The sequence below is a fragment of the Penicillium macrosclerotiorum genome (genome assembly GCF_028827735.1).
Source record: "Penicillium macrosclerotiorum strain IBT 26536 chromosome Unknown utg000003l_segment0_segment0, whole genome shotgun sequence".
Taxonomy (NCBI): Eukaryota; Fungi; Ascomycota; class Eurotiomycetes; order Eurotiales; family Aspergillaceae; genus Penicillium; species Penicillium macrosclerotiorum.
The window spans coordinates 1490687-1511149 of NW_026643083.1; the positions used below are offsets into that span (position 1 = coordinate 1490687).

The 20463-nt window shown below is 48.6% G+C and overlaps 6 protein-coding genes across 6 annotated transcripts; 4 read left to right on the forward strand and 2 right to left on the reverse strand.

The window, feature by feature from the left end:
• Positions 1 to 162: 162 nt before the first annotated feature.
• On the forward strand, positions 163 to 1739 carry N7462_003433 (proteasome regulatory particle base subunit RPT2; the record flags this gene model as incomplete). Its single annotated transcript, XM_057075159.1, has 4 exons — positions 163 to 165; positions 233 to 298; positions 357 to 1425; positions 1486 to 1739. 4 exons carry the CDS (start codon positions 163 to 165, stop codon positions 1737 to 1739), a joined length of 1392 nt encoding a protein of 463 aa, XP_056934664.1.
• A 412-nt stretch (positions 1740 to 2151) lies between these two features.
• On the forward strand, positions 2152 to 3927 carry N7462_003434 (WD40 repeat domain-containing protein; the record flags this gene model as incomplete). The annotated part of the gene is made up of 1 exon (XM_057075160.1): positions 2152 to 3927. One exon carries the CDS (start codon positions 2152 to 2154, stop codon positions 3925 to 3927), a length of 1776 nt encoding a protein of 591 aa, XP_056934665.1.
• Positions 3928 to 4055: 128 nt separating this feature from the next.
• On the reverse strand, positions 4056 to 6666 carry N7462_003435 (beta-glucosidase; the record flags this gene model as incomplete). Its single annotated transcript, XM_057075161.1, has 7 exons — positions 4056 to 5352; positions 5425 to 5837; positions 5924 to 6122; positions 6178 to 6230; positions 6289 to 6413; positions 6458 to 6487; positions 6546 to 6666. The coding sequence occupies 7 exons, from the start codon at positions 6664 to 6666 to the stop codon at positions 4056 to 4058; spliced, it is 2238 nt and encodes a 745-aa protein (XP_056934666.1).
• A 1849-nt stretch (positions 6667 to 8515) lies between these two features.
• On the forward strand, positions 8516 to 11101 carry N7462_003436 (DUF803 domain membrane protein; the record flags this gene model as incomplete). The annotated part of the gene is made up of 2 exons (XM_057075162.1): positions 8516 to 9497; positions 9567 to 11101. 2 exons carry the CDS (start codon positions 8516 to 8518, stop codon positions 11099 to 11101), a joined length of 2517 nt encoding a protein of 838 aa, XP_056934667.1.
• Positions 11102 to 12245: 1144 nt separating this feature from the next.
• Positions 12246 to 15246, forward strand: N7462_003437 (uncharacterized protein; the record flags this gene model as incomplete). Its single annotated transcript, XM_057075163.1, has 10 exons — positions 12246 to 12594; positions 12655 to 12762; positions 12830 to 12906; positions 12963 to 13070; positions 13143 to 13321; positions 13373 to 13441; positions 13500 to 13715; positions 13774 to 14071; positions 14163 to 14401; positions 14466 to 15246. The coding sequence occupies 10 exons, from the start codon at positions 12246 to 12248 to the stop codon at positions 15244 to 15246; spliced, it is 2424 nt and encodes an 807-aa protein (XP_056934668.1).
• Positions 15247 to 15386: 140 nt separating this feature from the next.
• Positions 15387 to 17630, reverse strand: N7462_003438 (uncharacterized protein; the record flags this gene model as incomplete). Its single annotated transcript, XM_057075164.1, is given in 5 exon segments — positions 15387 to 15902; positions 15965 to 16132; positions 16144 to 16864; positions 16923 to 17301; positions 17366 to 17630. 5 exon segments carry the CDS (start codon positions 17628 to 17630, stop codon positions 15387 to 15389), a joined length of 2049 nt encoding a protein of 682 aa, XP_056934669.1.
• Between the last annotated feature and the right edge of the window lie 2833 nt (positions 17631 to 20463).

The following is a 20463-nucleotide window of genomic DNA, read 5'->3' on the forward strand; positions in this document are numbered from 1 at the left end:
CACCGTAACTGCATTGGCAGCCCATCCCTTCCAACCTTCAAACTCCATCTCTGCTCGGCATTCTAAAGACCTTCACAAAGCTCTAGTCGAAGCTAGATTGCATCCTCGCTTGGAGATTTGCCCTTTAGACCCTGACAGTGCCTCTGTCGCTGGCTTACAAACATGGTCAGTGATGCGACCTGGTTGAACATATCTTGCCTTTGGATGGCCTTGCTGACAGATAATTGAACAGGGTAACCAGCAGTCTAATATGGGCGGTGGCCCCGGTGGCGATGGACGTGATGACAAGGACAAGAAGGTATGATGCAGTTTGATTCTGGTTGAATGGATGACTCGAGCTGAGACTGTTCTTGCAGAAGGACAAGCCCAGATATGAACCCCCTCCACCACCGACGACCCGCATTGGACGAAAGAAGCGTAAGGCCGCCGGTCCCAGCACTGCCTCGAAGCTTCCAGATATTTTCCCTACCTCAAGGTGTAAACTGCGATACCTCCGAATGCAGCGCGTCCACGACCACCTATTGTTAGAAGAGGAATATGTCGAGAACATGGAACGGCTTCGCAAGGCCAAGGCCCAGGCAACGCAGGGCCCCGTCAGCCGAGAGGACCCCGACATGATGGATCGGAATGCAGATGAGCGGAGTCGTGTCGATGATATGCGAGGCAGCCCCATGGGGGTGGGCAACCTGGAGGAGCTCATTGACGATGACCATGCGATAGTTTCCAGTGCCACTGGCCCGGAATACTACGTATCTATCATGTCATTCGTCGATAAGGATCTCCTCGAGCCCGGCGCTAGCATTTTGTTACATCACAAATCCGTTTCAGTCGTCGGTGTGTTGACGGAGGAATCCGATCCTTTGGTGTCTGTGATGAAGCTGGATAAGGCCCCCACCGAATCCTATGCCGACATTGGTGGTCTGGAATCACAGATTCAAGAAGTCCGAGAGGCGGTCGAGCTGCCGCTACTACACCCTGAGTTGTACGAGGAGATGGGTATTAAGCCACCGAAGGGTGTCATTCTCTACGGTGCTCCTGGAACCGGAAAGACGCTACTGGCCAAGGCTGTTGCGAACCAGACAAGTGCGACTTTCCTCCGCATTGTCGGCAGTGAGCTGATTCAGAAATACCTCGGTGATGGCCCGCGTCTCGTTCGCCAGATTTTCCAGGTCGCTGCCGAGCACGCGCCATCCATTGTCTTCATCGATGAGATTGATGCCATCGGCACCAAGCGTTATGATTCTACGTCTGGCGGTGAAAGGGAGATCCAGCGTACCATGCTGGAGTTGCTGAACCAGCTTGATGGATTCGACGACCGTGGCGATGTGAAGGTCATCATGGCTACCAACAAGATCGAAACACTGGATCCAGCTCTTATTCGACCTGGCCGTATTGACCGAAAGATTCTTTTCGAGAACCCCGACCGTAAGTACACCGAATGTTATTCAGTCTAGATACCCAGTCGCTGACCTGTTTCGTCCCCAGAAAACACCAAGAAGAAGATTTTCACTCTGCACACATCGAAGATGTCCCTTGGCGATGATGTCGATCTGGACGAGTTCATTAACCAGAAGGATGACCTCTCTGGCGCGGATATTCGTGCGATCTGTACTGAGGCTGGTTTGATGGCTCTGCGTGAGCGTCGTATGCGGGTGCAGATGGATGACTTCCGCGCAGCTCGTGAGCGCATCATGAAGACCAAGCAGGATGGTGGCCCTGTCGAGGGACTGTACTTGTAAGCATGAAATCGACTCGGCTTGGGATAGCATCTGCACTAGCAATCTCGTCTGGGCTTGAGATGTGTATTTTAATGGAACCCATGATCTATGGGGAGGGCATACATTGATACTCCTAGAATCCTGAAACTCGCACTTCCCTTGTAGCGGTAACATGACTGTAGTATTTAAGTAATCCCCGATGCCATTTCCAACGCGAATTAACGTGATGCAAACGGGAATTGATTTGAATGTTCGGGTTTCTTGAACCTACATTCGATAACCGTATGCCTAGTTATCGGGGCTTCACTTCACTGGCGCCGGACTGCTATCAGCTGACATGCAAACACTGCAAACGAGCATCCTTATCTCCAGTTGGGCGCCGCGCGCAAGCTCTTCGGAAGTTCATTGCATTTACAGCATTTACACCTCAAAAATGGATGGGTTTGATGAGGAAGCATTCAAGAAGTTCTTCCCCTCCGGTTTCGGGAAACAGGAGAAAACAGTCGACGTTGAGTCCCAAGTCAATCGTTCTAAGCGAGCTGAAGTTGCAGTAGCGAAATCGCCTGCAGATGGCGAAAGGAAGCTGGAAACAGAGGCCACTAGCCTTCCAGCGACAGAGAAGAAAGCAGAAAAACCTCAAAGTAACGACGAGGACTCCGAGGATGATTCTGATGACTCCGATGATTCAGACGACGAGGATGAATTCCCCGTGTCGCATGAACTGGTGCTCAAAACCCATGAGCGCGCCGTGACGACAATGACAGTCGATCCGTCCGGAGCGCGACTGATCACAGGTTCTACCGATTGCACTGTGAAGCTTCACGACTTTGCTTCCATGACTCCCTCCACCATCCGAGCATTTAAATCCGTCGATCCCTCTGTGAAGAAGCATTCTGCCGCGCAAGACACCCATGCCATTCATTACGTTGGGTTCAATCCACTATCTCCAAGCCATGTCCTGGTCGTACCTGCCACCGCACAACCCAGAATTCTCAGTCGCGATGGTGATACTATAACAGAATTTGTGAAAGGCGATATGTACCTGCGAGATCTTCACAACACCAAGGGCCATATATCGGAGGTGTCTAGTGGTGTTTGGTGTCCTTTTGACGAAAACTTATGCGCTACAGCTGGATCTGATAGCACAGTGCGCATCTGGGATGCCAATGTGGGTCGCTCGCAGAAGGAGGTGATAATGCATAAATCAAGAGCTGCTGGGTCTGCTGGTCGGACCAAGATGACTGCCGTCGCCTGGGGCTCTCCAAAACAAGGAGGGTCGAATATTTTGGTTGCGGCGGCCCTTGATGGAAGCTTAGTGATGTGGAGCGGCAATGGGCCTTTTACTCGGCCTAGCGCAGAAGTCCGCGAAGCACACGCCCGGGATACATGGACCAGTGGGCTGGATATCAGCGCCGATGGGCGTCTGGTGATTACCAGAGGTGGAGATGATACAATCAAATTGTGGGACACAAGAAAGTTCAAAACTCCGGTGACCACAGTAACGCACACCTCGACCTCGCGGTATTCCACATCCAATATCCAATTTTCACCAAGCTCTGCGAATGTGATTGTGGGTTCTGAGACTGGCCACCTACATATACTCAATCCAGCTACGCTGAAGCCAGAATTGGTCACTCCTGTTACTCCAGGATCACCATTGATTACTGTTCTGTGGCACGAAAAATTGAACCAAATTCTAACAGGCTCTGCCAATTCTGAAACCCACGTCCTCTATAATCCGACAATGTCCCAAAAAGGAGCGGCATTGGTTATGTCGAAGGCACCCAAGCGTCGCCATGTGGATGACAACCCATCATTCACCACAGGTTTGGACTCAGGACTCGCGGGCGATTCAGTGGTTGTCAACTCGAGCGGTGTACCACATTATAGCTCTGCCACTTTTGCGGCACGCCATCCTACCATAGGATTAACAGCATCTGGTCGCTCTCGAGATCCGCGTCGACCACACTTGCCGCAAGTCACCCCCTTTGCTAAGTCCCAGCCCGATGAGAAACATATTCGGGAAAATATTCCTCTCAGCTCGATGCGTGATGAAGACCCTCGCGAGGCTCTCCTGAAATACGCAGAAAAGGCCGAGAAAGATCCTATCTTTACCCGGGCCTACCAGGAGACGCAACCCAAGCCGATCTATGCAGAATTAAGCGACGAAGAAGAACAGAGACCAGAGAAGAAAAAGGCTCGGAGGTGATACGACATGTTATTTCATTTTGAATTCTGTACAATAAGACTTATCAATCTGCCGTCTAACTGATCTGCTGGCTGACGCGACGAACCATTAAAAAAATCCAGAAGATCTATGCATAATGAAAAGTCGATTTATATCGAAAAAGATCCCGCAAGAGGGAGATCACGGCTGGATCGACCGACATATACTTTGTAGTTGCCTCTCTGCAAGTGCCAGGCTTGGTGAATGGCATCCCATACACTCAAGTCACGCCTGGTTAAAGAGAAATTGAGTAGAGTTCTTTTACCAGCATCGATGCTGACTTTCTCAAAACCACGGAGCTGGCGCACAGGCGCATTGGGAATGCCTATGTACAGTTGAGCCACCTCATCACCGTCAGCTGGTCCCGTATTCTCCACTGTGACTGAAATGGTGGCTATGTTTGTCCAAAGGTTCACGTTACCACCTTGCTGGATCTCTGAGGTTGGAGGAAACGGGGAGAGTGACTCTCTCTGGCTTAATTCGATATTCAAGTTCGAGTATTCGAAACTTGTGTAGGTTAACCCAAATCCGAACTCGTACCTCGGCGTGATGTTCCAGTGGTCGAATGCCCGGTAGTCAACGTAAGATCCTTCCTTGTAATCAGACTGAGGGAAGAGCAAGTATTGTCCCTGTGGCTCTGCTGGATATAGCAAGCCACCATAGTCACTCTCTTTCTTGGCTACGGTATAAGGTAGTCGTCCGAACGAGTTAGAGAGGCCATATAATAGGTTGACCAAAGCCTGACCGGCATCTTGTCCAGGCATGTGGGCGAATATAAGAGCGGTGACATTTGGGTTCTCAATGAATGAGTCTACCAGCCGAATTCCAGAGTTGTGTACTATGACAATAGTATTGTTGCACTTGGCGGCAACATTACTCACCAGGGTATCGCTATAATTATCTCGGAGACCTTTGCGGTCTGCTCCTTCCATAGCATAAGCATTGATGAAGACTAAGCAGACTTCGGTGGCGGGATCTATGCTTGGATCTTGCGAGACGAAGTCCCATGCAATTTGAGTGTTGTCCTGTCGAGCCTGTCTCTTTAGGGCATCAATAGGAGCGTCAATATAGGGTGGATTATTTGAGCCAGAACCATCCGCACACCACATAGTGTAGTTGACGTAGAGAGGCGTGCTGGTATAGACTGCAGAAGAAAAGTCTAAGGTGTTTGGCGCAGGAGCATCATAACCAAAAACAGAAATCATTCGAGGTCCCTTGATAGGGAGAGCGTTGTTGACATTTTTCACTAGAACATGACCCTCGATGGCGCTTTGAAGGAGAGTTCCTTTCGAATTTGATGTCAAAGCACTAACCACCGTATGAGGAGTATCGAGCCTCCTAGGAATACCCACTCCAGGACGCTTGATTGTATCATTCTGGTTCAGATAGTACCAAGTGGCCATGACTCTATCAGAAGCAGATTCATCAGTGAGATTTGACAAATGCAGAATAGAAAGTCAAATCATAATAGCCAAATACCTTGTCACCATGTCATTCAATCTAGACCTTGAAACAGTTCCGTTCCTTACAGCCTTGGTGAGATTTGACATCCAGAATTCTCCGACTGGCATGGCGACATCTAGACCAGCATTGGCCGTTGCCACACCCGCATGCTGTGCGGTCCAGTCAGAGATGACATATCCTTGGAAACCAAGCTCTCTTTTTAGAATCCCGTTCAGGAGCTTGCTGTTTTGGCACCCGTATGAGTTGTTAACCCGGTTGTAGCTACACATGATACTAGCCGTACCGGCAGCAAGAGCATCCATGAACGGCCATAGGTAATACTCATGAAGGGTTTTATCATCAATATTACTGGATATTGATTGAACATATTGGCCGTCAGAATTCGTCAATGGCATCCGGTTTGTCTCTTGTTCATTTCCAACGAAGTGCTTCAGGGAAACAGAATGAGTCAGAACAAAGGGCTCCAATTGTTTAAGGGAGTCAACCATGCCTTTGTAGAAGCTGCAACACCAACAGATTGAACGCCGTATACTGTTTCATAGACAAGCTTTCCTGCTAGGTGAGGGTCCACGGAAAAAGTCTCCCACACTCGTCCACCAGTCGCTATGCGACCCATAGGGCCAACGACAGGACCCAACATCATATTGGCGCCCTTGACACGGAACTCCGTCCCAAGATGAACAGCCCTTTCGCGGGCTAGGCCTTTATTCCAGCTGAGAAAGAAGTGTGAATAAAATCTCCTGCCAAAGGCTTTTAACCGCACCATACCTTGCCCCGACGTGTAAACCACTGGACCAGCCATTCACGAAGTCCGAGTTTCTCTTCAAGATTCCAGGACGCTGAGTGCTATCCAAATAAATAGGACAATCGAAGACTTACCATGCCCTGACCTGCGTCAGTCACACATATGCCTGGAAACCCCAGACGCTCAATTGGTTGGATATTTCCCGAGCAACCATTGCTAACAATCTCCAAGCTAGCCCCAGAAGTTAAATTGACCTTCTCTACTAGAGTTAGTTTGGCGACAAATTCTTTTGCCTTTTCGTACGCTGCAGCCCACTCCCCTCTTCCAGTTCCCCTAGCTACTGTTGGGTCAGCAACAACTTCCCTCATTTACGAGATACACAGCTCCGTACGTGATGGATAAATTGGGGGTGACAGCCCGTAGAAATGAGTGTCGCTCGTGACGTATGAAGGGTTTCCGAAAGCCCTCCCATAAAGCTGGAGGGCTATGATCAACAACGGTTGAATCCTCATGATGAAACTCGAGAGGGAGATTTGAGGGAGAAAGAAATTATTTCTTCGAACGAGATATGCGACCGCAAATATGAAATACTTGTTCATTCTCCCTTCCTCTTTTTAAAAGTAGGCTGATTTTGGCAGCGGCAGCGTTTGTTCCCCTCAGACTAGAACCATTTGCGCTGCGTGATCCACGGAACGCCCAGTCTAGCCCCGACATCAGCAATAAGTACTAGATGATGCCTTAAATTTATATTGATTCCGAAGAAATTACAAACTAATTTATGCCACCCAGAGTAGCTTTCCGACTGTCTTGTTCGGGTTTTGGTGAGGCCTGAGAAATCAACCGTAGTAGGAATGATTTCGCTCTTACGGAGGAGAGAAAAGGTCAAGAAAACCGAGGAAACCAAAGTTGACTGAACTTAGAAACGACAAACACTCCGATCCTTGTATATTCCCGTGCCCATACGGTGCCCCTTCTTCCCTAGGAAATAGCTATCGTGATTTTTCTCGTACTTTGAAGGATATCTCCAAGACGAGGAGACACAGTGGATTTGTCCATGACCTGCTGCCGGCCCTGAAGGCCGGGCGAGGCACGTCGGAAGCATCGCGGTAAGAGACCTGCGCTGATACTAACACGTAGCTCACCCTGTTCCCAAAAAGGGTGTATCTTAATGTCTTATCGGTGCCTTGTTATTATAGCATCCTCCTTTATAGGCAGAGACGCCCTCGGGATTAACATACCCCGGGCATTTCCAATCTGTGGGGAATTGATGGGGCCAGTCTATGGGGCCCCTAATTGTAACCAACACCAAGTAGATAATCAACAGGATAATCAAGAACTGCTTCCTCCTATCATGTAGAAGTTCCCAAAGTAAAAAGTAGAATTGTGAAACAGGAATGTAGTAGAGTGACCACTTGCCAGTTACAGGACCCAGGCACAACCCCCCCCCCCCTTTTCTCCTAGGCAGATCAAGATAGAGAGTATGTTTTACCCTGTAGTCAAACACACTAATAGCTATGCTCCTCGTTTGATTCCAGGTACGGTGTGCTCAGTTACAGAGGAACTGTGAACTATGTGTCATGTTTGTCCATGTTAGACCGCGCCCACCCGAGAGATGCCCCGAGGGCGAGTTTGTATCGTGTCCGACCGCACGGGTCAAACAAGCAGTGCATGGCGTCACTCCTTGCGTATGCTGCTGTGGAATGTGCCCCTCCTCCTGGGGGCTGTTAGATGACGTCCAACAGCCGGGCGATCACTGCTGAATGAGCCCGAGCTACCAATAGCACAAAGGGCGATCCAAAGGAACTCTGACCATGTCGGGCCCAGGATGATTCTATCTGCCACAGAGCTGCAGTTGCCCACCCTTTCTCACTTGAAAGGAGGGTCGAGTGCGGGCTCAGTTGAGGTCTGAGGGTGAGGGTGAAAGTGCTGAGAGGAGTAAGGAGGACACTAAACGGCACTAGTAAACGACTAACTGTCAAGTAACTCTGGACTGAGCGGTTAACCGACTTATCAGTGAACGTCGCTGCTGACATAGCATTTCTCTCCGCTCGCGAGCTGCTTGCCGTCGACTTCCATTCACCTTTCACACCACCTTCCACCCTTCAATACGCGACTGGAGGCGCCGTTGGTGGTGACGGTCAATCCGGATATCCTTGTCTTATCAGATCAGAATGCTGGCTGTCGCGTGGTGAAATGCTCAGTATCCATTTCCAACCTTGCCGCCCTTATCTGAGCCAGCTCGAACTGAATACTACGGCTTAGGAGGATTTCGGTCGGGTCGCCGATTCCCCTTCGGCGCATGCGACCGCACGTTTGTGCTTGTCTCTTTTCGTGTCGCCGTGTTGCTCCCTACGAGACCCGATGGACTCCTCTCAGCAGCCCCTGGTGGCGGGCTTGCTTACTTCTCTTGTGTCCGCGACGATCGCTCCCTCGGCCGCAACCCCGTATCTCGCCTCTTCTTCATTTCATGCTCAGTCCGCCCTCCTGACCGCCACTTCCCAGCCATTTCCTCATCCCAATGGTGAGGAGGGCAGCAAAGAGGGTGAGTGGTCGTCCTTGATCGGTATCGTGACCGCGTTGATCGGCAATGTCTTGATTTCGCTTGCACTTAACATCCAACGCTACGCGCACATTCGAATCGCACGAGAATGGGAGCAGGAGAAGCTTAAGAAGGAAGCCGACGGGAGACGGGTCCATTCCGGGGCGGATACTACAAATCCATATGGGACTGTTGGCGACGGCTATAATGTTACTTCGCGGGGAACGTCGCGCGACCGGCGTCGGCAGAACGGAGACCAAGAATTTCAGGCTTATCGCGATGAAGAAGATGAGCCACCAAGAGGGAGAAATGGGGCCTTGGAGTCACGCGATAGTCAGCGCGATTCTTTTACATCCGATGCCACTGCCCGACCGGAGCTTTATGGGAACCGCAAATCGTATCTTCGGTCTCCCTACTGGTGGGTGGGCATCATTCTCATGTGTCTCGGTGAAACAGGCAACTTCATGGCATATGGCTTCGCGCCGGCATCTATTGTTTCTCCTCTGGGAGTTGTTGCGTTAATATCCAACTGCATTATTGCCCCGTGCTTGCTCAAGGAGAAGTTCAGGCAACGGGACTTCTGGGGCGTGCTGATATCGATTGCCGGCGCTGTTGTTGTTGTACTCAGCGCCAAGTCTTCTGAAGACAAGATCGGCCCTGAAGAGATCTGGCGAATGATCACTCGCTGGGAATTTGAGCTATATTTCGGCCTCACAATGGCTTTGATCATTGGTCTCATGTGGGCGAGCTTCCAATATGGCCCGCGGTCAATCCTCATTGATGTAGGCCTGGTGGCACTGTTTGGTAAGTCTGACAACTCCGGGAGCTGGTTTATATGCTACGATAATTTGGAATGCTGACCACACATAACAGGTGGATACACAGCATTGTCAACCAAGGGCGTTTCATCCCTGCTCTCATTGACACTATGGCATGTCATTACGTTTCCCATCACCTATCTACTTGTCTTCATTCTCGTTTCCAGCGCCTTGATGCAGATCCGCTATATCAACCGTGCTCTGCAGCGTTTCGATTCCACTCAAGTAATTCCAACGCAATTTGTCCTGTTTACCCTGTCAGTCATCATTGGGAGTGCAGTCCTTTACCGTGATTTCGAGTCTATGTCAGCCTCCCGCGCAGGCAAGTTTATTGGGGGATGTTTTATGACTTTCCTTGGGGTTTACTTTATTACCAGCGGTCGGGTTCGCGCTGATGACGAGTCTACCTTCTCAACTGAAGATGAAGAGGAGGCCATCGGCTTGTTAAACGGGGAAAGATACCGTGACAGGATCGATATGTCTCCTCCCGCTCCGCAGCTACGAGTACCAAAGGTATTCCACGGAACTCAGTTTGATGACAATATTGACACGCAGTCGCCACCGGGCTCTCTTCTAAGTCGCGGCATCGATGGGGTTGATGATGATCAGCTCACTCCCCGAGGCGCTCACTCTGCTGCCCTTTCTTCCCCTGTTGACTCATTAACCGCTGAGTCGGCTGTTTCCGGTCCAACTCCCGATCATGCATCGCCGCTGCGACCTCCATCTCACATGTCAAATCCGTGGGTAGAATCTCATGATGCGCCTCTTGAGACACCCAAATCCGACACTGAGCTTTATCGCCCTTTCACACCTCCGGTACAAAACGATGCTGAACAGGAATCAACCGTTCTTCTCCGTTTCCCTCCTGCCCCTGGTCATGAGGAAAACTTGCCAAACAACCAAATTGCTACGCCTCGACGAGCATCTACACCAGCCGCAGCTGGTGAGCCCAATGTTCTTGACAGAAGTCAAACAACCATTGAAACACCATCACGACGCGCATTGCGCAATTCCATATCTCATCGTTTCTCCCCGGGCCCTCTCCTTCCTACTCTCTCGGGCGGTTTCAGTGCTGTTGTCGCGGAATCTTTACGACGGGGCGAAGGTAGTCCTCTCAAAGAACGCCTTAGGCGAAAACAAGGACGCCGCAGACAACTTGAAGGTGCGTTTGATAACGCAACTGTTCGTTATCATGATGGAGACTTGGGACCTCTTGGCAGGCACGATGACGGAGATGGCCCCGATACTCCCCTCACCATTGCCACTGCTCGACTCCAATCGGCAACAAATCTGGGCACGCCACCTACGGAGGCCCGCCGTTCCACTCCCGCACTAGCCACGGAAATTTACACCACTCAGACGCACAAGCCAGACGAAGAAGGGACGCGTCTACGCAGCTTCAGCGACTCTTGGAATGGTGGGCTCGCGTGGCTAGGCGGTGCATTGAGAAAGAACCTCAATAGTCAAAATATTGATAGCGGTGCAGTCACGCAAGGAACCGCGACTCCACAGCATGAGCAAGGCTCTTCTGCCCAGTCCGGCAATGGCCAGCATGATGGCGCTGGTGCCAACTCCCAATCTCGGGCATAATTGCGGCAAGGAGAAAGAGGAGTTCAGGACCCCTTTTTTCTCTAAGCCCGTACATGAAGAGTGACCCAGTCACTCAGTCCATTTATACATACACATTTCCCTTACTATGTCTCTATTTTCTTCACTTCTCTCAGCTTTTTCCGGGCGGGGTCCTTTCTTTGTTCGTTGTTGGCATAACTGGGTTGTAATTGGCATTGCATTCTGCGGGGTATTTTCTTTTTAGGCATCTAATATCCTCCCCTTGCGAGTTTCGTTTTTCAACACGGATTTTGAATGGCGGGTTGTATGTCGCAAGCCTTTCGCTTTAATTTATATCCCCACTCGCATCTTCTATACACTTTTATCTTTCTTCGGCTTCAGCCACAACTACTCTTTGACAGTATACATACTCTCAATTGCCCATTAAACTCAACCACAATGGGCGTCAACCAAATTGCATGATCGCTTAAAAAGAGAGGCAACTGTGCGTTTTGATAGGTGGAAAAAGAGGAGACAAAAGTACCCCTGCAATACCGTCGTGTTCAACTCCGTTCTGCATTGCGGTCCAGCAACACTGCTCCTCGGATGAATGTCTTAGTCTGCCCCAGCCTCTACATGCATTTAGCCGCTATTTAGCTTCCCCCGCCCGAAATATTGCCATAAACGAGCCGTCGCTGCCGGCTTCTCATTCCTGAAACGCGATCTCCACAAGGACTTCGGAGTAAACAAGTTTATTATCGGCTAGGTCCTCGGGGCATTGCTCCGTTTCCCTATCGTCTTAGTGCATGAAACTTGCATTCGGAGCTGTAAGAAGAGCTGCCCCCTGCTACCGGCAGACCGTTCCCCGTGATTGTTCATCTCCGGCGGACATTAGATTTCGAGCTAAATCTCGATCGAATGCCCGATTTGCTCTCGCGGTTGGAGGCAGCGGTGCAGTCCGCCAAAAAAAAGCCCTAGTGAAATCGCTCTGCGGGGTTGATTGAAATTGTCAGACCACATTGCCTTCTTATATGGAGCATTGAGTCTTCGTTGGGGTTCTTGGAAAAAGCAGATCTTACTGTTTTCCCGGATTCCCCGTGGTTTGTTTCTGTAGATCTCCGTGAAGGCGGACTAGCTTGGGAATAGTCATCAGAGGAAGAGCTATTGCCTCCCCTCATTGTATACGATGAGGATTGACGCGCTGTCGGGAGGATTGCTCCTCACGCAGCTTTTTGCAGCCTTGGTCTCTGGAAGTTCGAGCTCTAATTCAAAGACCCCGCTTTACAAAGATGCCAATGCGCCTGTGGAGAAGCGAGTCAAGGACTTGCTGGGTCGTATGACAATTGAGGATAAGATGGCTCAGTTGATGCAAGGCATGTCCCTGCGAAATCTTTCAGGATTGAGCAGGAAGAAAGATCTCGCTAACTCCTTTAGCATTCTAGGAGATGTGACGAATTGGATGAACTCCACCTCGGGAGCTTTCAACTACACCGGTCTAGTCGCCAACATGGAGATGAAAGCGGGCATGTTTTACGGTGCGCATATGTTCATTAAACATCTGCAATGTTATTTGAGCTCCCCTAATTGAATTATAGTCGGATATGCCGTCCCTTGGGATTGGGTTTCTGAGAACATCAAGAGGGCACAAGATTATCTGCTTCAAAATACCACTCTTGGAATTCCGGCCATTGTCCAGACTGAAGGTAAGACAATCAATGAAGCCCACAATCGGTGTTAATAGTTGTACTAAAGAGTTTCCTCATGCTCTAGGAATACATGGTTTTTTAATTGGCAATGCGACTATATTTAATTCCCCAATTGCGTACGGTTGTTCTTGGAACAGAGATGTGAGTCAATTAGAACATCTCTTTTGACAAAATCGTTTCTTACAAGAATTCTATAGCTCGTGCAAAAGATGGGTGAGGTCATCGCCCAGGAAGCCAAAGCCTTGGGTGCCAATCAACTATTCGCACCGGTGGTCGATCTGGCTCGGGAGCTGCGATATGGACGGGTAAAGTGGCCTAAGCCCTTCGATAGTTATATAGTACTGCCTGTACGGATTTGCTGACAAGAGACGTTCCAGGTCGAAGAAACCTTCTCCGAAGACCCCTACCTCGCTGGTGAGATTGGATACAATTATGTCAAGGGCCTACAGAGCAAGAACGTCTCGGCTATGGTCAAGCACTTCGTGGGATTCAGTAGCCCTGAACAGGGACTGAATACTGGTCCAGTCCATGGTGGAGAGCGGGAGTTGCGCACAACGTAAGGGCCCTCTAACCTTTGCTTAATTACGGAAAACTAAGACAGCGCTAGCTGGATGCCTTCCTTTAAGCGGGCTATCATCGATGCCGGTGCATGGTCTATCATGGCAGCTTATCATTCGTGGGTGCCTCCAATCAAAGCATTCCCATCGAGGAATTTATTTACTGATCATTAATAGATATGATGGAATCCCTGCGGTTTCCGATTATCATACGCTGACAGAAATTCTGCGAAATGAATGGGGCTATGACTATTTTGTCATGACTGACGCGGGTGGAAGTGACCGACTTTGTAGCTATTTCAAAATGTGTCAGAGCAGCCCTCTTGATATGGAGTCAGTAACTGAGCAGCTTCTGACTGCTGGCATTGATGTTGAAATGGGCGGTGGTTCCTTGTCAGTATAGGAGTGGCCCTCTTGGGGTATTGTGATGATGATACTAATTGTTATACAGTAACTTCCAGAAGATCCCAGAGCTAGTTAAGTCAGGGAAGCTGGATATTTCGACTGTGAATACGGCCGTGTCGAGATTGCTTCGTGCCAAGTTCGAGATGGGTCTCTTTGAAAACCCTTATCCTGCTGCCCCAGAGAGCCAGTGGCACAAGTTGATAAACAATGCGGACGCCAAGCAGCTGGCAAGAGATTTGGACAAAGAGTCTATTGTCTTGTTGGAAAACCATGACGCGACTCTGCCACTGAAGAAGTCAGGCAGCATTGCAGTCATTGGTCCGATGGCCCATGGCTTTATGAACGTAGGTTCATCCTGTTTTACTATTGGTCCTTTTGGCTATATCTACCCTCGTCTGAAACGGAACGGAACTGACCTATATTTCCGTCCTGTAGTACGGTGACTACGTTGTTTACCAGAGCCAGTATCGAGGCGTTACCCCATTAGATGGCATCAAGGCTGCCGTGGGCAACAATGCTCAGATCAACTATGCCCAAGGATGCGAAAGGTGGAGTAACGATGAATCAGGTTTTAGCGAGGCGGTTGAGGCAGCCAAGAAGTCCGACGTAGCCGTGGTAGTTGTTGGAACCTGGTCTCGAGACCAAGGTCAGCTCTGGCAGGGTTTGAATGCTACGTGAGTGAAACACTGTCTTGGGAATCCATGGTTCCCGACCCTTCAGAAATTAACGTCTCACTAGCACCGGTGAACATGTTGACGAGGACGACCTTGCACTGGTGGGCGCCCAAGGCCCTCTCATCAGGGCTATCGTCGACACCGGGGTTCCGACGGTTGTCGTTCTCTCGAGCGGCAAGCCGATCACAGATACATGGCTCTCTAACACGACCTCTGCATTGGTGCAGCAGTTCTATCCTTCCGAAGAAGGCGGCAATGCACTCGCCGACGTTCTGTTCGGCGACTATAACCCGTCAGGAAAACTGTCGGTTAGCTTCCCCCGCTATGTCGGAGACCTTCCGATCTTTTATGATTATCTCAACTCGGGCCGCTCAATTGGTGACTCGGGCTATGAAATGAGTAATGGGACTCTCGTGTTCGGGCACCAATATGTTCTCGGCAACCCTCTTCCGTGGTACCCATTCGGTTATGGCAAAAGCTACTCCACTTTCAAATATGGCTCCGTCAGTGTGGATCGAAGCAAAGTTTCTGCGTCCGACAATTCTATCACCGTAAGTGTCGACGTGACCAATACCGACACAAGTCGGGACGGAACAGAGGTGGTCCAGGTCTATATTTCGGACGACATTGCCTCCGTGGTGGTACCCAATCGCCAGTTGAAGGGCTTTGAGAAGGTCGTAATTCCCGCGGGCAAGACGAAGACAGTCAAGATTCCAATCCGAATTGAGGACATTGGGCTATGGAACTCTCGAATGAAGTATGTCGTTGAACCCGGAACTTTCACTGTCCTTGTTGGTACTAGTTCGGAGGACATTCGGGGAAACACTACCTTTGTTGTGCAGTAAGCGCGGGATAGCCGGCCAAGTCAATTCTCGGTTGAGTGTATGGAAAGACTGGAGGCCAAGATCCTGAAGAGAATACTATATCTGATGTTTGAAACGCCATTCATCGAATGCTATGCTTATTTACTTAGTTGTATGTTCTGCTAAATCCATAATGACGCATGCTTATTTTGGGATCCGATCTGCTTCATCTCCATCAGTGGCCATCTGGGGTCCGGGTCAGGCTCGACCCTTGTCAGTGTCAATCGCCTGTATGCACGCTCCGTTTCTGCTGGAGCAGAATTCAAGGGCAATATAACCTCTTCGGGTATTGATTCCGCATCTTGTTCAAGGCTGAGCACAACCTGGATCGCTTCTTGGTCCTCGATCACCTTAGGGTGACGTTTGGAAAAGTACCGAGCATATTTATACAGCGACCAATAACAGCTGACAACGTTGATGACTGTCAGTGCAATCTTATAAAACGTGTAGTAAAAAAGCAACACGATCCAGTCAATGCGCTCTTTCTTCAGACGAAGGTGAATTTCGTTGAACAGAATGACGTTTATGATATACATCGCGATTGTAACGCCAAGGAGCATGCCGCAGAAGCCAGGGCGCACAATGAATGAGATAGGCAGAACAAACGGAGCGAGCAAATAGATAAGAGTTTCGTAGACCTTTATTCAAGGAGTTAGTGAAAACATTCAACTAAGAAGAATTCCAAGAAATAGAGACAAACCTCTTGAAAGACGCAGAGCTTTGCTCCTATCTCCCACCAGCCAAGTTTCCAGCTTGTCAGAATATACTTCATATCGTAGTACATGCCGACAACAAAAAGAAATTCCAGCGCTTGAAACGCTGCTGGAAGATAGTCATCTCCCCAAACCCACCCCGACTCCCACTTCCACTGAAAAAGACAGAAGATGGAGTCTCGGTTTCAACAAAAACAGACGAACACATGGTAATGCGTCCCCCGAGACGACGACAACTATCCCCAAAAAACCAATTTTCGGAGACGGAGAAGCCGGGATGCTCGTGGAAGGTTTTCTTCAGGAATTCTGTGTTCCAGATTGAAATTGCGCCGTGGGGAAAAGTGGCGCTGCCTAATTTGCCAAAAAAGGCTCTCTGGAGACCAGACATTTTGTATTCCAAGTCTTGGGCTTGCTGGCAGAAAGTCCCCTTCGAGGAGTTAGGACCCACGCTTTTTATAGTATATCCAATGCATTTGACTTTTCCCTGTAGGCGATCGCTGACGATGGGAAAGTTAGGCGGGAGAGCACAGTCGTCATCAATGAGTAAAACGTTTTCGAATCCCTTTGCAGCATAACAGCCAGCAAACTGAGCTACAATTTTAGAGCCGATTGGAACCCAAAGATGATTGACGCCATACGGACGACACACCTCCTCCGTATTGTCGAGAGGTGTCTCCGAATTTCCATTCGCAATAACAAAGATATTTTTTGGTGGAAATATCTTCAAAGCCGCTTTCAGCGTCGGTCCAATGATATTGGCGGACTTGTAGCATGGAATGAGCAAGGCGGTTGACTCGGCATTATCGGCACTTCGCTCGAGGTCTGCGTCTTCGATCTTTTCAGGGGGGTCTTTTTCGAAAAGAATCAAGAGAGGCAAAAAGGCATACCTAGTGACTTTGTCAGCGATCCCACACACTATGACAAAGAAATGCTTTGGAGACTGACAATGCAGCGAGTCCAATCGTGATTGCATATCCTCCTTGGATTACAAACTTGTTTCGAACAACCCAATAGAGCCACCACACAGCACCGTTCCATAACGGTACTCCAATCAAGACAAAGTAAACGAAAAGAATGAGAAGTATATAAAGACCATATTCGAACGCGAGCCGAACCCAATATTTGCGATGAAGAGCAACGCTCCTGGCTTTGGCCTTTTCATATGTATCGTGAATGCTGCTTTGGCGACTATGCAACGTATGAGAACTAGTCTCGCTAAGATGTGTTGGGCTGAGTGCTGCATTCTTAATCGGCGTTATCGGTTCTTTTTCAAAGCTTCCTGATCGCGGCGTTAATGAGGTTGGGGTCTTGAATTCACCCCATACTAGAAATAGGGATATGTTAGATAACATTATATTGTTCCTGGTTCCTCAATGATATGAACGTACTTGGTGACACTGGAGGGTTGCTTAGGGGTCGTGACGCAAGCTTTGGTCTTTGAACTTTCCGAGAAGACAGGCTGAAAGATCGTTTCAGACCTCCTTGCTGTGTCTGGTTTGCTGCGTCTTGATATAGAATTCGGTCATTTTTTGGGAGAGACTTTTCCCATTTTATGAATTCCCACGGTGAATTGAAATTTGCGGTTGCCAATAGTGGCCTTGGAATGGGAACATCTTCCACAATCGAAAGCCTGGCGTTTCCTTTATTTGCCATTTAAAGTGTAGAATGAAAACAATAATGAGTGACTTATTGAATTAGAGAACGTGACGGTTGAAAGAATGGAAGGCGCAATTGCGACCAAGTGGGAAAAGAAGATGGCAGACGAGTAATGGTGAATTTACATGGGAAACTTGTTTTTGTTATAAATTTTCTGTATTTTGTCTCCGGACTGAGATTGAGCCTGGCCAGGTGGATCTTGCTTCGGTTCTCTGCCTTCTTTTGATCCGGCCTAGATCTGAACTGGAGCCAACATGTCTTGAAGGGGTTCAGGTATTGAAGCTCCGATCTTCGAAACGAACAAAAAGTTACCTAAGAGTATCCCAAGCTATTTATTAAAGACTGTTCTTTTCGAATGCTAGTGAAAATCGCAGGGAACTGCAGGTCATTGCTTAGGTCTTGGATGGAATCTGCCTTGCATTCAGCATATACCTGAACGAACTCGGGAATGAAGGCTGATCTTTCAGCTTCCGAATATCTCCCAGAGTAGGTATTAACGGTAATACGGCATCGCATGGCCGAAAGGCATTGTCTCTGGCAATAAGAACTCTATGACATAGAATTAAACTTAGTTCTCTTCTTCTTTTCCAGCGCATGGGTCAAGAATAGGACAGTCTAAAGTTGAGGGATTTGACTACGACCACCATTATTTTCAATTTCTGAGCCCAAGATGACAACTGAGACTCCAGGCAGAGATTTATGATTAAGAGACTTCTATTACGGAGCTGTCTTTTTTAAGAGGAAAAGAAAAATCTATTCTGGGAATGAGTCGATCAACTGTTGGCAGAGTCTTTCACACAGTAGCTTTTGAAGCCCCTTGCCAAACCTGCCCAGTGGGAAAGCGAGCAGGGTTGACCCCACTTCCGGATCGTCATTGGGATTTTCTTGTTTTATTCTAGAAACCAAAAGGCTTGGAAGGCCTGGTCGTGGTCTCGGTCTCAACCGGATGCGTCGTAAACGAAGTGGATACATGTTACGTCGATTGACTTCATTTTAGCGTAGCTACCTAGGTCCACTATCTAGGGTAAACTACCGAGCGGGTAGGGTTCAATCGAACATTCATAACATGACACCGAGGGTGAGGTACAGAATTAGGTGTTTAGCAGATTACTCTTAGTGTATGATAGGCCGAATTCTTGCTCAGTTTTCTCCTACTCATTTCGATGACACTGGCTGTGGTTATTGGATGCCAAGCGAACATACACTGGCCGGAAAGCCACATGGCACTAAAATATAGTTCCAGGCACGCGGCTGCGCCAGTACCGAAAGCTTGACCGTTGTGAATCACGTGCTTTGGTGTTATTGGGTATAGTGGGACCACAACGGCCTTTGAACTGCGAATTCCACTGCGGCGAATGATATGATCAGCCGCGTCCCAAGGTTCAAGGTTATCTAGAAACCCCTTAAGTTTATGTCAACATAAGAAGATTCAAGAGCTATAGAGAATCGAGACTTCCTTAGTTCATAATCATATGCCATCATGTTGGAGAATGGCCACATGACGTACTCCGTTTCGGCCGCGTACTCCGCTGTGGGCGATCCAGACCCCCGCCAGCGGTGATGGACATTGCAGAACGAGGGTGCGAGTAGACCGTCTTCAGACAATACGGCCTAGTAAGTAATGTAGTGGGGAAACAGCCTACGCTATGCGGTCTCTCATTAGATAGTGTGTTATTCCATACACAGTCGTTACCAATATAGCCTCAGATCTCAGATAGAGAAAAATAACTTCTACACACTTCTCCCAAAATCAGCATCTGTTTCCTCTTCGGGAGGCCGCTCCCATAGTGCGGTGTGTTGTGGTTTGGTGGTTTGTTCGCCGATTCTTCTCATTCTGTCTGCTTGCCAGACTTGCCTCCGAGCGCCCTGGTTCAGTAGTTGAATAATATTTCAATATAACGGAGACCTGTATAGATTTGTAAAGGTGGGATCCAATGGAACACGATTCTCAATGTGATATCGTCTAACTATCTGGACTGGCTGTCAGGGAGTGATGGATATCCCCTACCTCGTTGACGAGCATATTATGGATCTGTGTTTCGAGTATACCCGGGATACTAAACAAAACAAGTAAGGAATCTGGTATTGCTGTAATGACAGGACGCACATCGGAATAGGTGGGTCTTCACCTTTTTGGCGGCATTTTTCCTCTCGATATAACAAGCCACTGCCGGGGTGACGCGCAATCATCGAGCGAATTACGTTCGTCACAGATCGTGTTCCACGTCGGCTAGCTAGCTTGCTAGTTGGTGACGGCAGTCTATCCGCTGAAGTAAACCAAAAATGATAACGCGCGCTCCGTCTATAAATAAAAGTATGTTTATGAAGACTTTAGCTACAATCTTAAGTTATCGCTATGACCAAGAACTTGATTGAACATGAAGATGCCACTGTGTTATATTCGTCACCTCTTTACTATGTCCTTCATCTCTTTTCAGATTTGTGTCAAAGGGACATTTGATCATTCAATTTCATTTTAATAGACAATGTAAATCAAATGGTTTGGACCTAGAATAATTGCTGGTGAAATATTATCAAATCATAGCCCTCCAGGCATCAAGTCCGTAATTTAAAGTCCCCAAACTTTCTCGCCATCTCTCAAATTGCACCATTTTCTCCTATAGCTGTGGCTTGCCACAAATATGAGAGGGGGAGATTGATTCGAGTTAGAAGAGATAGCTGAATCATGAATCACTTTGCTCGACAGTTATACACAGCCACCTCAATCCAAATGAACCCAAATTGGATATTGTTAAGCTTCCCATTTTTCTACCGGATTGCTACACGAATAAAGACGAGAAATATCATGTCTTACTAATTTGCAAGCACC